The sequence below is a fragment of the Canis lupus genome, chromosome 10 (assembly GCF_003254725.2).
Source record: "Canis lupus dingo isolate Sandy chromosome 10, ASM325472v2, whole genome shotgun sequence".
Classification (NCBI taxonomy): Eukaryota; Metazoa; Chordata; class Mammalia; order Carnivora; family Canidae; genus Canis; species Canis lupus.
The window spans coordinates 31,323,647-31,341,536 of NC_064252.1; the positions used below are offsets into that span (position 1 = coordinate 31,323,647).

The following is a 17,890-nucleotide window of genomic DNA, read 5'->3' on the forward strand; positions in this document are numbered from 1 at the left end:
AAACCCCCATCCTCTCCCTCCTAATGGGGCCAGCTTGCAGATCCTCTGAACCAGTGTGGGCCCCCCAAGGACTATCTGATACCTGCCCAGTGACCTGACTTTTCATCCTTGGAGGAGAAACAGAGGGCCCCAAAGTAACCTTTGCTGAGGTAAACAACTCATGGCTGAACTTTGTAAGATCACCTTTTGGAGTTGGCCCTGGAGGTGAGCCTGGCTAGAGCAGTGGCGTTTGGGGAACTTTGGACCAGCTCAGTAGTAGGTCTGAACTTAGGTTGGTGTCCTCTGGGATTAGGGGAGATCAGTCAGTCTTGAGAACCACAAGGGAAAGGAGAAATAAATAAATGGATTTCAAGCTCAGTATTTTTCAGCCCTACTATTTGTCTACTCATTCTCCTGCCTAGAAACTTCTAGCAGCCTCACTGGTCTCAGACCTCCAGTCTTGACCTCTTGGTTACCTCCCATGTTACCACAAAAGAGTCATCTTTTTGAAACACAGACTTGATCAGTTTGCTCCCATCGTGCACCCCTAGTTATAACCCTCTGTTGCTGCATCATTGCCCTCAAGTTCAGATTCAGTCATCAGCTTGCCTGCCTCCCTCTAATTCTGTCTCTGGCTCCACTTCCTGTGTATATTTATTCTGCAGGAATAACAAACAACCTGTACTTCTCAAACACACTTGCCTTAGCACATTCTGCTCCCTGCTACCTGGAATACCCTTCCCTATCTTGTTCACTTGTCCAATGTCCATTCATCCTTTAAAAGCCTGCTCAGGTGTCACTTCTTCTGTGAAGTCTTCCCTGGCATGCTCTACCCTGCCAGCAGTGCTAACAACCACCTCCTTTATACGATTTAAACATATGTCATTGTGCTACCGTAATTTCACACTGCATTATCATTGGCTGCTAGGTGGCTGTCTTTTCTGCCAAAACAAGGCCCATGTCTTGTTCTTCCTTATATCTCTGGTGCTCAAAACACGGTCAGTGTTCAGTTAGCATATGTCATTGCCTCCACTCCAGTCCAATGAGGATAACTTTTAATGGGTATAATGGGGCCTGAAAACTGCCTTACCTTAGGAGTCAGCAATGTAATACATATAGTTGAGGGGTTTCTGTTTTTACTCACCTAGGTATAAAATCTTGGCTCTTTATTTTCCAGTATGTGAGGGTAACTATGAGCTGCTATTCAAGATCATTAAAAGAAAGTTGGCACAAAGTTTTATTATTACCCACAGAATGTACCAGAACCCCAGATTTAATTTTGAAATCAAACACTGAATGTGACCAAAAAACAAACAAACAAAAAGATTGCTTATAATTGAGTTTGGGTTGGATTTACCTGTCTGCTCATGATTTTACCTACAAGATCTTCAGAGCCTGGATGGAGTTGAGGAGCGGGGTTGGGGTGAGGTGATAGAAGCAGCTAAGCCTTTGCCCCCAACCCCTCCCTCCAGTGGCCTGTGGAACTCTGGCTCTCCTCTCCTCTTACCTCACCCATGGCCTTGTTCCCAGAATGTCTGCTATTCCATTTCAACAATGATCTATTGTTACCTTCCCTTCAATTCTCCACGCTTCTCTATGTTTCTTTTTTCTTTTATTTGTTGGGGAGGAAATGAAAAAAGTATTCTTGGTTTGAAACACTCCTCTCCTACTGCCCTTCCAGGCTGGAGTGTATCAGGACACTGTCCTACCAAATAATGATCGGTGATACCCATTAAACCATCTGGTGCATTTCTAGATTCACCAAGAGATGCTGTATGATAATTTATGTTCCCACCACCACTCACCCCACCCACTCCCAGATGGTGTCTTTGTATCTCAGCACCTACAACAGGGCAGGCAGTTAATTAGGAAATGTCTGTTGATTGAATGAGTGACTTCGGAAGTGATGAGTTATTGGTAAGGACAGGTAGGTGTGGTGACAATGAAACTAAGGAGTGAATTTGGACATTCTGAAATCCTTTTTTCCCCTCTCATCTCATTCTTAATCCAACAGAAAGTCACAGTATTCACATGAAAGTATTTACACCACAGAAATTGGCAAATGCTACAAAACACAGGGCTTTCAGTTCTCCCCCAGACTACTGGTTATTAATCATCTGCCAACACAGCACTGGTCGTAGGTACTTCCTGAGATGCCCAGGGGGCATAGTACAGGCAAGGAAGCAGAACACAGAGACCATACCCCTGCTCAAAGAACTGTTGGGTGGCTAGGCTGGGACTTGAACAGGACCAGCTTCTTAAAAGGAATTTCTGGCACCACAGCTCCTGGTAACCCTCACAGAGGACTTCAGTGTTTGGCAAGATGTAGATATTAAGAAGTCTTGGTTAAAAAAATGAATAAACACCCAAATGAATAAACTATGAGCAATTTGGGGTTGGGGTCATGTTTTCATCATTGTCATGTGGCAAACATTTGTGTACTTTCCACCACCAGACATTGTGCTAAGTAGTTTTCATAGTTTTCTAATTCAATCCCCCCAACAACTATATGGAGTACTTTTACTATTCCCATTTTAGAAATAAGGAAAACTGAGGCTCTGAGCCCAAAATTGAAACAGATGTCAGTGGCATCGGGGACCCAGCTCAGACCATTCTGGACACCCCTGTTCTCTCTGCATTTTTACCCCTCCTACCTGAGCATAGGCCCTTCTGTGCTGTGTGAAGCCTCTGGCCTGCAGAGCCTGCCTGCTCAGGAGGCTCGCACATGTACACACACACCCACACACACCCAGTGTCTGAGAGTAATGGGAGGAGACCGGGTGGCAGGACTCCATGTAACAGCACTGTGGCCAAGCACAGGATCCCAGTGACCTCACCCTCAGAGGAAAGTGCCCCACCTCAAGCCAGGCAGCCCCACCCTACTGGAGTCCCGTGGGCAGCTGGAACGATCTGGTGCCAGGAGGAAAAGGAGTTCCTATATCCATCCAGACACTCGTGATCTCAGGTTTGGGAATTGGATCCTTCATAGAAACTGCCTTTGGGTTATTATCTTCTTTTTAAGGTTCCAACAGGATCTTTTCTGCTTTCTCCTGCTGTGTTCCCATGTTAAATGTGTAATTTCCTAGCACATTTCAGACATGATGCCTACGGGAGTTAAAATGGGAAGGAAGATGAAATGCAGAGAGCTTGGGGCTGGCAGGCTGCAGGTCAGGGTTGAAGCCCCAGCTTTGCCATCCACCAACTCTGTGGTCTTGGCCAAGCTGCTTTACCTTTCTTTTCTTTCTTTCTTTCTTTTTTTTTTAAGATTTTATTTATTTATTTATGAGAGATACACACACACACAGAGAGAGAGAGAGAGAGAGAGAGGCAGAGACACAGGCAGAGGGAGAAGTAGGCTCCATGCAGGGAGCTTGATGTGGGACTCCATCCCAGGACTCCAGGACCACACCCTGGGCGGGAGGTGGCACTAAACCACTGAGCCACCCGGGCTGCCCTACTTTACCTTTCTGAGCCTCAGTTTCCTTATCTGTAAAGTGGGGACCATAATGCCACTACTCTTGCCATTCCACGAAGCTCGCAGAACTGTTAAAGCCTCCAGTGAGAGCACATTGTACCTTCCCCTCACAAGTGTTGTTCCATATGTGCAGTTTGTTTGCCTGTGCTGTGGTCCTGTGTCAGAGCATAAGCTCCAGGAGGGTAGAGCTTAGGGTTCCTTTGTTTGAACACCATATTCTCAGAGGCTAGCATAGTACCTGGCACAAGGTAAGGCAGGATACATGAATGCTTCAATTAGCAAATAGATGCTCTTGCCAAAGGCTGATATTACTGTTAAGGAAGAGTTCAGGATTGAGGATGCCCTGGGGAGAGTCTCTCTCAGAGAACACAACTGCCATGGAACTCGAGAAGACTACCTAAGGTCCACATGCTATGCCCAAGGCTCCCCTTCCTTTTTGTACAGCTGGGAACTCAAAGGCTCCAGCTTCCACTTGAGGGGCTGAACTGCCAAAGGTTGCTTTGACTGAAGGCATGAGGGCTTCAGGGCATCTTGACAGGCCCCTCGAAGCCTTGCAGTGGGCCTAATTGGCCCCATGGTGACCAGGATATTTTGCTTTCCATTGTGCCACCTACAGGGGGTGTTTGGACTCAGAGCTGGTGTCACCTGCAGTACCTTTGGGGTAGGGTTGCTGGATTCAGAAAAAAAAAAAAAAAAGAAAAGTACAAGATCCTCAGTTAATACTTAGATAAATAATGAATCAGTTTATCTCATGCAATATTTGGTATAGACTTATAATATATACTTAACACGTTGTCGGTTAAGAGTTGTCGGTTTATCCAAAATTCAAATTTAATTGGGTGACCTGTATTTTATCTAGATAATCTATTTATGGGGGATGGCAACAGAGAGAGTTGCCACATCTCGGCCCTGGTAACACAGTCCCAGTGAGAGGCTCCCTTTGCACTTCCTTGCCTTTTGGTTGGAGAACCAAAGCAGGCCCCCACATTGATCCCATTCTTGAAGGGCAGCTTTCCCCTCCCATGACAAGGACTGAGGACTGTTAATTACCAGCAGGGAGGAAGCAAAACTAGTAGAGAGTCCCACGGCCTACTGCCTGGGTCTCTTCTCCTTCTCACTGTGTGACCTTGGGAAGTCTGACCTCTGAACCTCACATTCTTCACCTGTGAGACGGGATGATGGTATATCTTTTGTGAAGGGTCATTGCAAAGATTAGAGATGATGGCTTGGCTAGGGCTGGTACAGGGGCTTAACTTGTCATAACAGGCACTGAAATGGTAACTGTACTAACAATTAATTGCAATTACTAATTGCTGATGAATATAATGGTGCTGGAAGCCAGGGGGAAGGAAGCCACTTGGCATGCTTCTCAGTTCAGTTGGATAGGCTCAAGGGCTGTCTTCCAGAAGCCCTGGAGGAGGGATAGCTGGATGCTGGTAAGCTGGCAGGCACTCTACTGTGAGGATGAGAAGACGAAGGCCTGGGTTGGTCCCCCCTAGACTCACTTGGGGGTGCTCACAGCAGAGACATGCACCAACCTGTTGAAGAGACGTGGCTTTGGGAAACAAAATCCTTACATATACCCCCACCACTTCCTCTACCCCTAAACCTTTCCTTGAACAAGGCAGGCCCTGGCTGTTGCCAGTGGGGGAATGTAGGGGTGGAAGGGAGAGGGAGAAAGGAAAGGCCTAATGTCACCTTCCTCCTCACTTCATTCACCAACTCACATAGGCCACCCAACACCACCTAGAGTGGCTCTGGACTTCTGGACTTATCCCTCCCAATCTGGGCACCTGGCCTGCTCTCCTGCCCCTCCCCCTTGCCTCCCTGGCCCTGGCCCTGGTGCTGGGGAAGGGGAGGGGCCTTGGGCATTCCCCAGCAGCCTGCCTAGTCGCCTGGAGACAGGCTCCGTTTTCCCAGGCCCGGCCCCTTTTATCAGGGAGACAATGTGCGCACACAGTGAGGGCCTTGTGTGGCACCCAAGCCCCAAGCCCTTTGACTTGAGGAATTTTTCAAGTGCTGACCTCTCTCCGTGAGGTCTTCCTGCTGTCCAATCCTGAGGCCTGGTGCCCCTGCTGCTTCCTACCCAGCTCTTTCAGGGAGAGAAGCAGGAGGTGGGGGGGTAGGGGAACAGTGAAGAGCTGTCTCTCCCCTGGTAGAGTCTTCACCCTCTGAAACTGGCTAGAAAATCTGGGGGAAATGTCTTTGAGCAGAAGGGAATGTGGGGAGAAATTTGATAGATGCTTTTTCTTCTGGATTACTCCCTTCTCTGCTGATGCTGGATCTTAGTGGAGTCACTGTTCTCTCTGGTCCTCAGTTTCCTCATTGGTCTAATGATGACAGACTAAGATCACATTCCCCAAAAGACTGTTTCTATCAGAACAACATTCAGATTCCCAGGCACCTTCTATATTAGGAAGAGTTCTTTGTTTGCAAGAAAAAGAAATAGACTTTGGCTGACTTAGTCAAAATGGGGATATATTGAATGTGGTAGGCTCACAGAAGCAAAAGAAAATATGAAGACCAAAGTCTCGGAGAGACCAGGACCCAGGGCTCCACTGGGATCTAGGAGGCTGGGACTTGTGGGCAGCCTTCTCTAGAGAAGTCACCTCCTGCTTCCCTCCAGCCATGTGCCTTCTGCTCACAAATCAAATTCCTGGGGAAGAACAAACCTGGCTGGTTCCACAGTGTGTCCTGGGACAGTCCGACCAAGACCATGTGCTGGAGAACTGTTTGGTTTCTTCAATGCAAATGCAAATGGAGGTGCTGTTGCTGGATTGGTACAGGACAGGCCACACTGCCATGTGCCCTTAGAACCACTGAATCAAAATATCTAGAGTGGAGCTTGGGAAACTGTATTGTTTTTAAATGATGACGAGCCAAGTTTAGAAACCATTAAGTTAGAAGACTTCTTTTCATGTGGCTCCCAACTGGTAGAGCCAGGAACAGTGGGGCCACCTAAGCAGAAGATCTGTTTCAGTTCAATATATAGAATGGGAAAGTCATCCAAAGATCAAGTGGGCTGCCCATTGGGAGTGAGCCTCTCATCATTTGCACGTTCAGGTACTGGGCTGGCCATTTGGGGAAAATGTTGCAGAAGAGCCCTGAGTATAAAGGGATTGACCTATAGCCTTTTCAGGAGGTTTGAGCCTAAAGCTTTGTGTTTTTTCCTCTCTGCCTTTATGTCTCAGTAACTTCTCTGGTCTTGCCTTGCTTTTCTCTGAAGAGTTCAGCTGTTTACCTTGTGAATCTCTCCTCTCCCTCCAAAATGTGGTTGTCTTGCCCAGGTCCTCTGAATGACCTTTTCAGTGTAGTCCCTCAGATGCCATGCATGGCTTTCTTAGCAATAGGTGTTCCAGTGCTGGAGTCTACAGACTTCACCTCACCTCATGACAGCCTTGCCCTGGGGGAGGCAGGTCACTGGGCAGATGCCAGCCTCATTACAGAATGTCTCTTCTCCTGGGGCCTGTGGAAGCCTGCCTAGGATGTGTTTCCTTGGCAGGAGGGATGCTGTCTGTGATGGCAAGAGAGAGGATGGTGCTTTGTGTCCATTCTCCTGACCTCCCACCTTGGATCTTCAGGAAGGGTAAGGATGCGGGTTTCCTGAAGATTTGCACTGAGCTAATTGCCAGCTTTACAGGACTTCGTTAACTTAGGAATTGCCTGTGCCACTACTTCCAGGCAGGATGGCCAGTGACTGAAGGGGCAGGTGGTAGGAAAAGGCACAGGCATAGAGAAATATTTCCCTGCTATAAGGAAAACAACAATACATGCTTTATGACAAATGGTATCTGCCCACTTGGTTTCAGCTTCAGCAAAATGATGGCGCGTTGGAGACTGTGTTAGGTGTGAGAACTGGTGTCCCTTCTGAAGGTAGCAGCTGCAATTCACTCACTCAGTTGTTACCATGCAGGAGTAAAAGGCTGGTGTTGCCAAATCATTGATTTTTCAAGGGCAGCCAGAAATCTTAATTTTTTATATGAATTTACTATTTTGAAATTATAAGTATAAAATTTAAGTCCAAATTAAGACTGTGGACTTCATGAAGTTTACCAGTTGGTAGCTTCTGATAAAGAAGACAGGAGTCAGGATGAATAATGCAGTCTAGCCCTTCTTCTGGGTCTGTCTCCCAGCTAGATGATATGTACTCTTTTGTTTAGTGCAATACCTAAGGTCTAGCACAATGCTGGGCACAGAGTGAACCTTGGATAGATGAGTGGATGAATGAATGGATAAGTAGTTGTATAGATGGATGGATGGGTGGGTGGGTGGATGGATGGATGGATGGATGGATGGATGAATGGATGGACAGATGGATGGATAAATGGGTGGATGGATAGAGGGAGGGAGGAAGGAAGGACAGGAGGGAGGGAAGGAAGGATAGAAAATAACTTTTCTCAGCCTTTTTCTTCTGTTCCCTGTCCTTTACACCTTGACAGGGCCCACACCCCCTTTCTAAATCAAACATTCGATATTCTCATGGTCCCCTTCTCATCCTCCTTATACCATCTAAATCCCTTTTCTGGAATGACCAGATATTAGTCACTTGCACCTTGTATGAATTACCTTTCAGTATATTACCTTTCCCATGGGCATTTCCCCAGGTTGGACTCTTAGTAGATGCTCATTAAATGTTTGCTAAGTGAATGGCTTAGCTTTCTAAATGTTAACAAACTCCTTTGTGTCATAAAGATTGTGGACTTTCAGATATTTATAGGAATGAGGGTGACACAGTGTAGTGTCTCTGGTAAGGAAAGGGGTAAAGACTGAGATGACATTCTAGCCTGATATCTGTAGTCATGGAGAGTGGGTGGCAGATGACTTTGTTTGCCCTAAAGGCCTGTACTGGGGAGAAAGAGGAGATCCCAGGGAGTAGTCAAGGCAGGTTTCCATTATGCTAGACATGAAGCAGGAGTTCCATTTAGAGCAAGGAAGATACTGCTACTTCCTCCTCTTAGAGAAGAAATAACATGTCACTTCCCCGGGGACACACCCAACTGGCCTCAGCCCTCTACCCATCCTGGTGAAGGTCAGAGGGGAAAGGGATGAACATTAAATGCCTGCCATGTGTCAGGATGTGTCAGGGATATTATTCATGGGCACTTATAAATGAAACAGGCTTGGAAAGGTTGATGCCTGTCTGAAGCAACATAAGGAAAGAAACAGCAGAGCTAGATGAGACCTAAGTCTGTCTCCAATGCTAGCAGTGCCCATCCTACCTCTTTACTTGGAAAAGAGAAGTTCCATCTTTCAGCCCACTGGTGAGCAGCATACTTGCTAGCACATTTTTGGCAGCTTCCCAGAGTCCTCCAAATCTGCATCCTCATTTAAGCCTTATGCTAACCCTGTGGGTAGTCTTCCTGTCCTTATTCTACAGTTGAAGAGGTAAGGGCTTGTCCAAAATCATGTAGCATTTGCCCCAGCTGCCAACTCAAATCTAGGTCTTCTGCTCCATGCCTGTCGCTCATTTTTTCTACACCTTTAGGATATGCCCCAGGAGAATTCATCACCTCCCTAAGCACCCCCAGCAGCTACCCATTTTGTTTACCCTTGTCTGTGCCTTTCACACATACACACACAGCCAGACCCTCTCATATTCATCTTGGTGGCCCTTGGCCTTGACAAAGAAGAGGCCCCAAATATTGGATGCAAGGATGGATGAACTGGGCCACTTCACAAGGGAAGTAGCCCCTGACATTTAGACTAGACTGGGTGTACCTTTTTTGGGCTGATGTCCTGTGTGGTCATTGTCCATTTATGAGTCTCTCCCTCCTGTTAGGTGATAAGCTTCCTTAGAGCCTGCAGGCCCTGGCCCATAATGATGATCAATAAATATGTGTTAAGCATCTTCCAAAGCCTTCCCTGACCAACCTAAGTCAGATCTCCCCTGCTCTCCACATCTTATCCTCTATCACTTTGTGCATTTTATTCTTAGTACTCACCATTTCTTTTTTACCTGGTTGGTTTTCTGACTTTTCTGGGAGCATGAGCTCCACAAGAGCAGGCACCATGTCAGCCTTTTCGCCTTATACCTAATAGGGTGCCTGGTCTGTACGAGGTTCAGTACATAGTGGTTACATAAGGGAGTGAATGGTGACCATATCTACCCATAAAAATCTCCTTTCCTGTTACTGTCAGAAGCCAATGAGGGGACATTTGTCATACTCTGTGGTGTGGAGCTCTAGTTTCTTACCTCCATAGATCTTTATATGGGTACAAGGGGCCTGGCCATGTCCTTCCTCTGCCTGATTCACTGGAGTTCCCTAATTGCAAGGTGGTATGGAGAGGCTGCCCCATAACTGGAGGATCCCCTCTGGGAGTGGGAAGGGGCCAGGCACATTAGCTATTTTTCAAGTAAATAATGGAGCTAGAATGGATCTCTGAATTGGACCTCTGTGTTCAAAAGTCCTGCTTTTGCCACACCTCCATCCAGCCTAGGTGCCATGTGATTCTCCTCATCTTACTGACCGGGAAAGCCTTGAGCATGTCTGCCTCCAGTGGTTTCCTGCATGGTCCGTACTCCATCTCCCCCTGCTTAAGTCCAGGCCATGAATAAGCAACCAATATGTTACATCAGAAACGTGAGACTCCCCTCCTAGGGCCAGTTCCCTGCATCCCTGCCCGCCCTCTCCCTACAGGGGTGACCTGTGGAAAGAGGGCTGTGTCTGAGACAGAACATTCCTGATCCCTCCTCCCTGGGAAGGGCATAGCCAAGGCCCAGCCACATTGACTCTACATCCCAGACACATTTATTAGGAGGGTGCCGCTTGGACACAGGTGGATCCTGTTTGTGCTAATTCTCCTCTTCCTTCTGCCCCTGCTGTCGCCATGAAAGAACTCAGTACCCACTCCTCATAAATCTCTCTCACACACCACATCCCGCCTCCCCAAACTTGGGATTTCCCACCCCAGGCAGCACTGGTTTTATAATATTCTCCTTCCTGGTGCCTCTGATGTGGCAGTAAAATATGAGACCACCCACAGAGAAGGAAGCTTACTGGAATCAAGAGTTTCCCCCACCCCCTTCCCAAGGCCAAGGCCTGAGTGATTGGCTGGGATATTCAGGGAGCTCATTATGAGAATAAACATATTAGGGCAGTAGGAAGAGGTCTGTATTAGGGAGACAGCCTTCGGGCACAGTGAGGCCATCAGTTTTGCCTGAGGTCAAACAGCCAGGCAGTTACAAAGGCAGCAACCCCAACCCCCAAGGCATCTAGAATTCCAAACCATCCCTACCCTTCCCTCTGCCAGACAGAACTGTTCAGAGGCGGCTCAAGCCTGAATGAGCCCCCGGCAAGGAGGCAGCAGTCTGTGTGGCCTGTCAGGAGACAGACTTCTGACTCCCAGCCAGGCAGGGGGATGGACTGCCTGACCCCCAGCTTTAGCCCGAGTCCATCTGCCAGGCTCTGCAGTAAACATTCCAGAGATGGGCAAAACAAGTGTTTCTCCTGGGAAGGTGAGGCCTTGTGAAGGCCAGAGCTGCTTGGGTGGTATTGTTATAGGGTAAAGTGCTCTGGGTTCTGGTTAGAATCGAGTTGAGGGCTACCAGTCAGTCATTCAGGTTGGACGCTGTACAAGGACCCCACATCATAATCAGTGCAGAATTGTAAGTGTATTACAGCGGTGTACCAGTAGATGACAGTAAAGTGTCTTAAGGACAGAGTATGCTGTGACTTATCCCTGGAAGACATTGTTCATTTACTCAGTGCGCAAACGTTTGTTAAACATGTGCGTTGTGCCCTGGCACTTTGTACCAGATACCAGATGCAGTGAACATTGAGACAGTTTCAGGTTTCTAGAAGCTCACAGACTAGGTATGTGGGTGCAAGGTAAAAACAAACACCATGCAATCACAACATGGAATGATATGTGTTTTAATGGTTGTTAGTATAGGATGCTGTATGGAACCCCAAGGAGGAACCCCTAACTCAGCCTCATTGTGGAGGAGCACTTTCAGGGAAAACTTGATGGAGGAGGTAAGTGAAGATCTTGGAGACAGCCAGGCAGAGAAGAACAAGAAGCCATCCTAAGCAGAGAGAACAGCCTGTGCAAAGTTTCTGAGGCGTCAAATGTAGGATGAGGCTGGGGAATCACAGGAAGTTGTGTATGTCCATGAGGTGGGCAGAAAACCAGAGGAGAAATGGGCCAAGTCAGCAGGGCCCAGATCATGAAGGACATAGAGGGTCTGAACAGAATCCCCAAAATCTTGAAGCTTAAGATCTAACTCACCATAACGCTTAGAGATTTTATATGTCATTGACAGAGACTTCACCTGGAACGTGTGGGGACTGATCCCTACCATTTCTTCTCTCAGGGTTGATATTAGAGTCAAATAGGAGGAAGGATGTAAAGGTACTTGCAGGCCTTATATACCAACAGCATCTATTTATTATTATCATTGCACTGATGGAACAGATCAATGTGATGTGAATCACATTTCTGTTTTGCAACCTCTGTGAGGGCAAGATTATGTTTTATTTGTGGATCCCCACCACATAATACCCACAGGCATAGAGAAAACATTTAATAGTTCTTTGTTGTTGATTCTGTGGTAGGCCCTGGGCTGTGTACTTTGGAGCTAAGAATGTGCAGGAACTGTTCTGAGTGCTTTTATGTATCTTATCTTGGTTAGTTTTTACAGCAACCCTGTGAGTTAGTTACTAGTAGTAACCCCACTTTCCAGGTGGGGAAAGTGAAGCACACGGAGGTTGGAGGTTGAGTGAGTTACCCAAGGTTGCACAGTAAGTGGTAGAGCTGGGATTGCATCCATGTGGTTGCCCTGAGTTAGCTACTCTATTGCCTTGTTGCATAGAGAATCAGGTGAATTTATCCCTACAGGCTTGGCTATAGATGTTATCACCCTTGACAAATGAGAAAACCATGACCCAGAGGGGTTAAGTACCTTGGCTTAGAACATGTGGTGAGTGAGTTGTAGAGCTCAAATTTTGCCCAAGTCTTGCTTTTTCAAGTGTACCAGTGATTGTTCTCATTAGTTACCCTCTGAGGTCTCACCTAGTACTTCTTTTAAACCCAAGCTAGAAGGAACCTTGCTTAAGTCTGATTCCAGCCCTTACCAGCTGTACCCCTTCTGACCATGGAGGAGGTCTCTGCACAGGACCCTGTAAATGATACCTTAGACCATGCACTGGATACACAGAACCCTAGAGTTCCTTGCCCAAAGGGACCCTGGCCCAATTCCATGCCCTCTGGAGACCAGTTCCCTGATTAATCCTCCCAAGGCACAGTTGAGGGGGCATGAGTGAGGAAATGAAGCATGACACATAGGCTGGGCCATCCATGAGCCTGCACAAAAAGCCTAGGTGGTGCAGGACAGAAAGGAGGGTGGGAGGAGGATTAGGGAGGAGGGTAGAGACCAAGATATGGCGATCCCCATGTTGCCTTGTTCTGAGTAGAACCCTAAGAATTCCACGAAGTCTAAATTCTGATCCTTCTAGATCATTATGAAGTTGTATTTGTCAAGGAAGGAAGACAGAAATGTTTTATTTAAATGTTTGCTGGCTTTATATATCAATTATAAATATTAGACATATGATACATAGGCCTTCATTTGTTCTTTTGCCCCAGGCCCCACAAATATTAGAGGTGGACTTATCCCAGTGTCTGCAGTTTGCTGATGCTACCTTTAAAGGTTTGTGATAAAATTCACAAGCTAGGTGGAAAGGTTCCCTTTGCATGAAGCCTCACTGCCCACATGTTTTGTCAAACACCATGCCTGAAAGAAAAAAGACCACATCTTCCTTTCAAGTCATAATAACAGCTCCTATCCCACTAAAGTTTTGCCTAGTTGACAGCTAAGTCTGTCAACATTGTGAGAAAAAGTAATGTTAATATTAGAGCTATCAGTCAGTGATTTGGGCAGTCTTGGAAAGAAATGAACTCCATTGTCATCAGCTGAGTGTAGATAGAAACTCTTTGGAAGCAGGCAGACAGAAGTTTGGTCAGAGAATTTGTAGAAAGGATTCTTTCTTTCCAAATGAAAGGTTGAAAAAATAGCAACATGGATGTTCCAGGAAAAAAGAATAGGGGAAGAAACTAAGAAGATTGTTAGATGACTACTTACAAATTATTGATTTGAACTCAATCACATGACCACACCTAGCTGAATAGAGTTGGGATATTCATTCTTGTGTGTGTGTGTGTGTGTGTGTGTGCGCGCGCGCCAATCCATAAACTCTCTTACTTTGTGAAGGGGAGAATGGGTATTGGAATAAAGAGCTGTCTCTTCCCTAGAAAGGTTTATGGAAATGCTTAACACAGTGCTCAGTTTACAGCAAATGACTAAGAACTGTTAGTTTCTTCATACCAAAATCCAAAAGAGCAAACGGAAACTTTTATTACTTTTGCCTTGTGTGTGGGAGGACGTCTAAACCCAGAGTACCCCAACATTTGCTGCTATTTTTCAAGGTTGAACAAAAACATAGATGTGGAATTAGAAGAACAGGATAAAGTTCTTTAGGCAAAACATTTTGTCTCTCTGGGTTTTGGTTTTCTTTTTTATAGGTTGGAAATAATAATGCTTTCTTCATGGTGGTGGTTGGAAGCATTAAAGGAGAAAGGCAATATAGGTTAAAGCCTACAGCACAGTTTCTGGCACAGAGTAAATACTCAACGAGTGGGTTTTTTTCCCCATCTATCTCTTCATTCATTTATTCATTCAAATATTACTTGAGCTCCTACTGTGTGTTAAGCACTCTGGTAGGTGTTGAGAGTATTTGTTCTTTACCTCAAGAGGCTGTGTTATATAGTATATTGAGACAGAAGAATTAAACACAGTTACTGATTATAACTAATTATAATTGTAATAAGTACTATGAAAGAAGAGTATGAAAAGAGAATTGATATGAGAAGAGAGATGAGGGGGCCAAGATTGGGGTGCTTATAGAGAAAAAATGGGCAAGTGGATGGATTTGGGAAATAATTAGAATATAGAGTTAGTGGGTATGGGGAGAGAGAAAGAGAACAAAAATGATGTCTATGTTTCTTCCTTGAGCAGTAGGTAGATGGGATGCCATTTACTGAGAAGATAGAAGTAGGGGTGTAGAGGAAAGATGATGGAAGGATGGCTGGCTGGCTGGCTGTCTGGATAAAGGGACAGATGAGGGCTGCTTCATTGGACAGATTGACAAATGGACGAATGGGTGGACAGATAATTCATGAAGTATATAGAGTGTAACTCACTAAAATAATAAAATAATTCTCATTACTTATGTAGGATTCTTTATTTCATTTGATCTTTAAAATAACCCTTAGAAATATGTCATGCAGGTATTAATATCTTCCTTTTACATATGATAAAATTGAGGCAAAGGGAGGTCCAGCCATCTGGCAGAACCAGAACCTGAGGCTCCAATCTTCCCATTCAGTATTCTTTCCCTTCTTGCACACAGTACATACAAATAATAAGAAAATCAGTCAAGGTAGGAGGAGAGAGCATGAAGGTACAGATGTGTCTGACATGCACTTCTTGGGGTAAGTAAGGCCTTTGGAAGAAGGAAGAAAACAGTAAAGCAGTCTGCACTCTTACTCAGTAGCTTTCTTCCTCTCTTTCACAGGACCAAGTATTTTCATGGAAAGAAGGTGAATGGAGAGATTGAGATCCGAGTGGAGCAGGTAGGTTGGAGCTAGGTCTTTTATGCTATCGCCTTGATGTTTTCCACAGGGGAGTCATTCCCAGGAGCAGCCTTGATCCTCATGTTATGTGGCTACCATGAGTCAAGATTACCAGAAAATCCTGGCTTATACATGAGAGTTTTATTAAATTCCAGAGTCATTTAGCTTAATGGTTTTTGTTTTAGCAGCAGAACCTTTCTTCAAAGGAAATCTCAAGTAGGAGGCCATTGTGCAAAATAGAGACAAGTAGAGACAAGAGAACTGATGAAATGGGCGCGGGGAACCCAAAAGTCTGTCTGCTCCATCCTGTTCCACTTTCCTCCAATTCCCCCAAAGCCCCCAAGGCATCTCCTTGGAACCACTGGAGCCAGAGAGCACAGTGGGTTTGAATCCTGGCTCTCTCATTTAATCGGTATGGGGCAGGTAACCTAATTATTCTATGCCTCAATTTCCTTGTATCATTGTTGGGATTAAATAATTTAAAACCTCAAAGAGTTATGAATATTGGCTCTAATGTCAACATCCAGGCACCTCATTTATTGGGAAAGAAACACAGACTTGTTCAAGGCTACATAGGAAATCTGTGGCAGAATTGGGACTAGAACTTATGACCTCTAGATCTAGGGCTCCTCCCATTCATTCAGTATATGCCAAGCATCCTGCTCAGCCTTAGGAGAGCTAAGGCTCAAAGCCTGGGCTCTGGAGCCAGACTTTAGGTCTGAATCCCAGTGCCACTCCTTACTAACTGCAACTTTGATTGGGCTGTACTAAGGTCTTTGCAGCTCAGTTTCTTCATCTATACAATTGGGTAATAATAGCATCAATTTCATAGGGTGGCTATGAGGATCAAATGAGTTAGTCTCTAGGTATTTGGAATAGCACCTGGCACTTAGTAAATGTTATTCATTTATCATCATCATCGATGTCATCATCATCATCATAAAAGACAAAGAGTTAACAAGATAGACAAAGTCCCTACTATAAGATGAAGTCAGAAAAGTGCAATAAGAAAATAGAGGGTGTGACTTTTTTTAGCATTCTTTGAGTTTAGTGTGTTAGAAGAACAGAAAGCCTTTCTGAGTATCCAATTTGAGTTGGCTTAGTATTAAAACACCTTAAACTTGAATTTCAATTTGATCCTGTGGCTTTCAAGTCAGTCCAATGTCTACTGGTTTTCCTTCCATGGCAAAGAGTAGGTTATTTTTGTTCACTTAACAAATATTTGTCAAATGTCTACTTTGCTAGTTCACTAATATGTGGGAAAGGAGGATATAGAAACAGAGGCTCTGTCCCAAAAAGTTTGTGGTTTAGGAAGGGAGGCAAGATAAGTCTTCACAGAACCTCAGTGCAGGTGGAGTCCAGGAAAGGGAAGTCCAGACTTAGTGCCAAGGGCAGCAGAGGCCATGGGGAGTAAGAATGGCTCTAAGGAGGAGGTGGTATTTAGAGGGCATCTTGGAGGATGGGTAGGATTTCAATAAGTGGATATAGCCACATGAAGTGTACATGAGATGGAGCAGTGTGAGCAAAAGTAAGGGGGCTGAAGAATAGAGAGTGTGGAATGGTGAGATTCCAGTTTGGTTGACTCCAAAATGGGGCACATCATCTTCTCCTAGCCCCAACTTACTTGTCCTCCCAAGTTACCTCTCTCAATAAGAGTGTCACCCTCTACCTTCCCATTAGTCAGAAACCTGCACAGGCTCCTGGATGCTTCGCCTCCCTCCACCACTACACCCATTCAGCTACCAGAACCTGTTGACTTCACATTCCATGTCTCCAGTCCACGCACTTCTCTCCATCCTCATTACCTAGATCCTCAGCTGAACCATCATCAGCTCTCATCCAATCTTTCTCATCAATAGCCTTCTAACTCTTTTTACCCACTTCCAATTTATTTTTATTATTAAAGCTGCAGTGATCTTTCTAAAAAACCAAATAGATTCTTTAAAGTGTTAGCTTCTTTTAAAAAAAGGTTTTATTTATTTGAGAGAGAGAGAGAAAGACAGCATGAGCAGAGGGGAAGGGTAGAGAGAGGAGAGAAACAGACTCCCCACTGAGCCGGGAGCCCAATGTGGGGCTCGGTGTGGGCTTGATCCCAGGACCTTGAAATCATGACCTGAGCAGAAGGCAGACACTCAACTGACTGAGCCACTTAAGGCCACTAAAGTGTTAGCTTTTAAATCCGTTCCTCAAGGACTCTTCCTTTCATACCTTGATCTAAATCCGCTAACTTGGTTATTCCCTATCATAGCACCCAATTTGGCCTTCTTAGCCCTTATCCATATATTTAGCTGTGGGATTATTTGCATGAGCATAAGGACCATGACTGTTTGGATCTCACTTTGTTAAGTAGCACACGGCCTGGCACATACTAGAACTAAAGAAATATTTGCAGAATGAATGACTGATAGATTCCACAGATTCCAGGCTACTTGTCAGTTTCCAAGGGAGATAAATCATTGCTTCTTAATCCCCCTCAAAAATCTGTTTTTTTCATAAACCATCTGGTAAATGCTCAGTTGCCAGTTCAGCCAGCCCTGTCTCATCCCATTCATGAAAACCCCAGAGACATGTTTTAATTTTACCCATTTATCTCAATGATGCCCCTAGCCCAGCTTATGGGTATAAAATCTATAAGTAGGAGCATCATTGGGAATTGCCCTAAGAATAACTCACTCGGCTCTGGGGACACTCAGCCAATCAATGAAGGCTACAGTCATACTGGAAAACATTGGCTTATTTAGCATCATCCTGATTTCTAGCCACGCCCCTCCATAGAAGCCAGAAGGCAAATTAGCCAAATAGCAG

At 45.4% G+C, this 17,890-nt stretch overlaps 1 protein-coding gene and 1 long non-coding RNA gene across 8 annotated transcripts in view; one reads left to right on the plus strand and one right to left on the minus strand.

The window, feature by feature from the left end:
• Positions 1-17,890, plus strand: part of SYN3 (synapsin III) — a 452,538-nt gene that overhangs the window by 39,558 nt on the left and 395,090 nt on the right. For all 4 annotated transcript variants that reach the window (XM_049115333.1, XM_025461487.3, XM_049115335.1 and 1 more), the window contains one exon: positions 15,028-15,085. In XM_049115333.1, coding sequence (XP_048971290.1) covers positions 15,028-15,085 — 58 coding nt within the window. The remainder of the gene's footprint in view (positions 1-15,027; positions 15,086-17,890) is intronic.
• Positions 1-17,890, minus strand: part of LOC112668956 (uncharacterized) — a 64,557-nt gene that overhangs the window by 16,560 nt on the left and 30,107 nt on the right. For 2 of the 4 annotated variants that reach the window (XR_003141972.3, XR_003141970.3), the window contains exon 1: positions 1,337-1,476. The exons of 1 other annotated variant lie outside the window; for it this stretch is intronic. This is a non-coding gene — a long non-coding RNA (uncharacterized LOC112668956). Of the gene's footprint in view, positions 1-1,336; positions 1,493-17,890 lie in introns of those variants that run through there. One more of the 4 variants, XR_003141969.3, reaches the window with a different exon arrangement.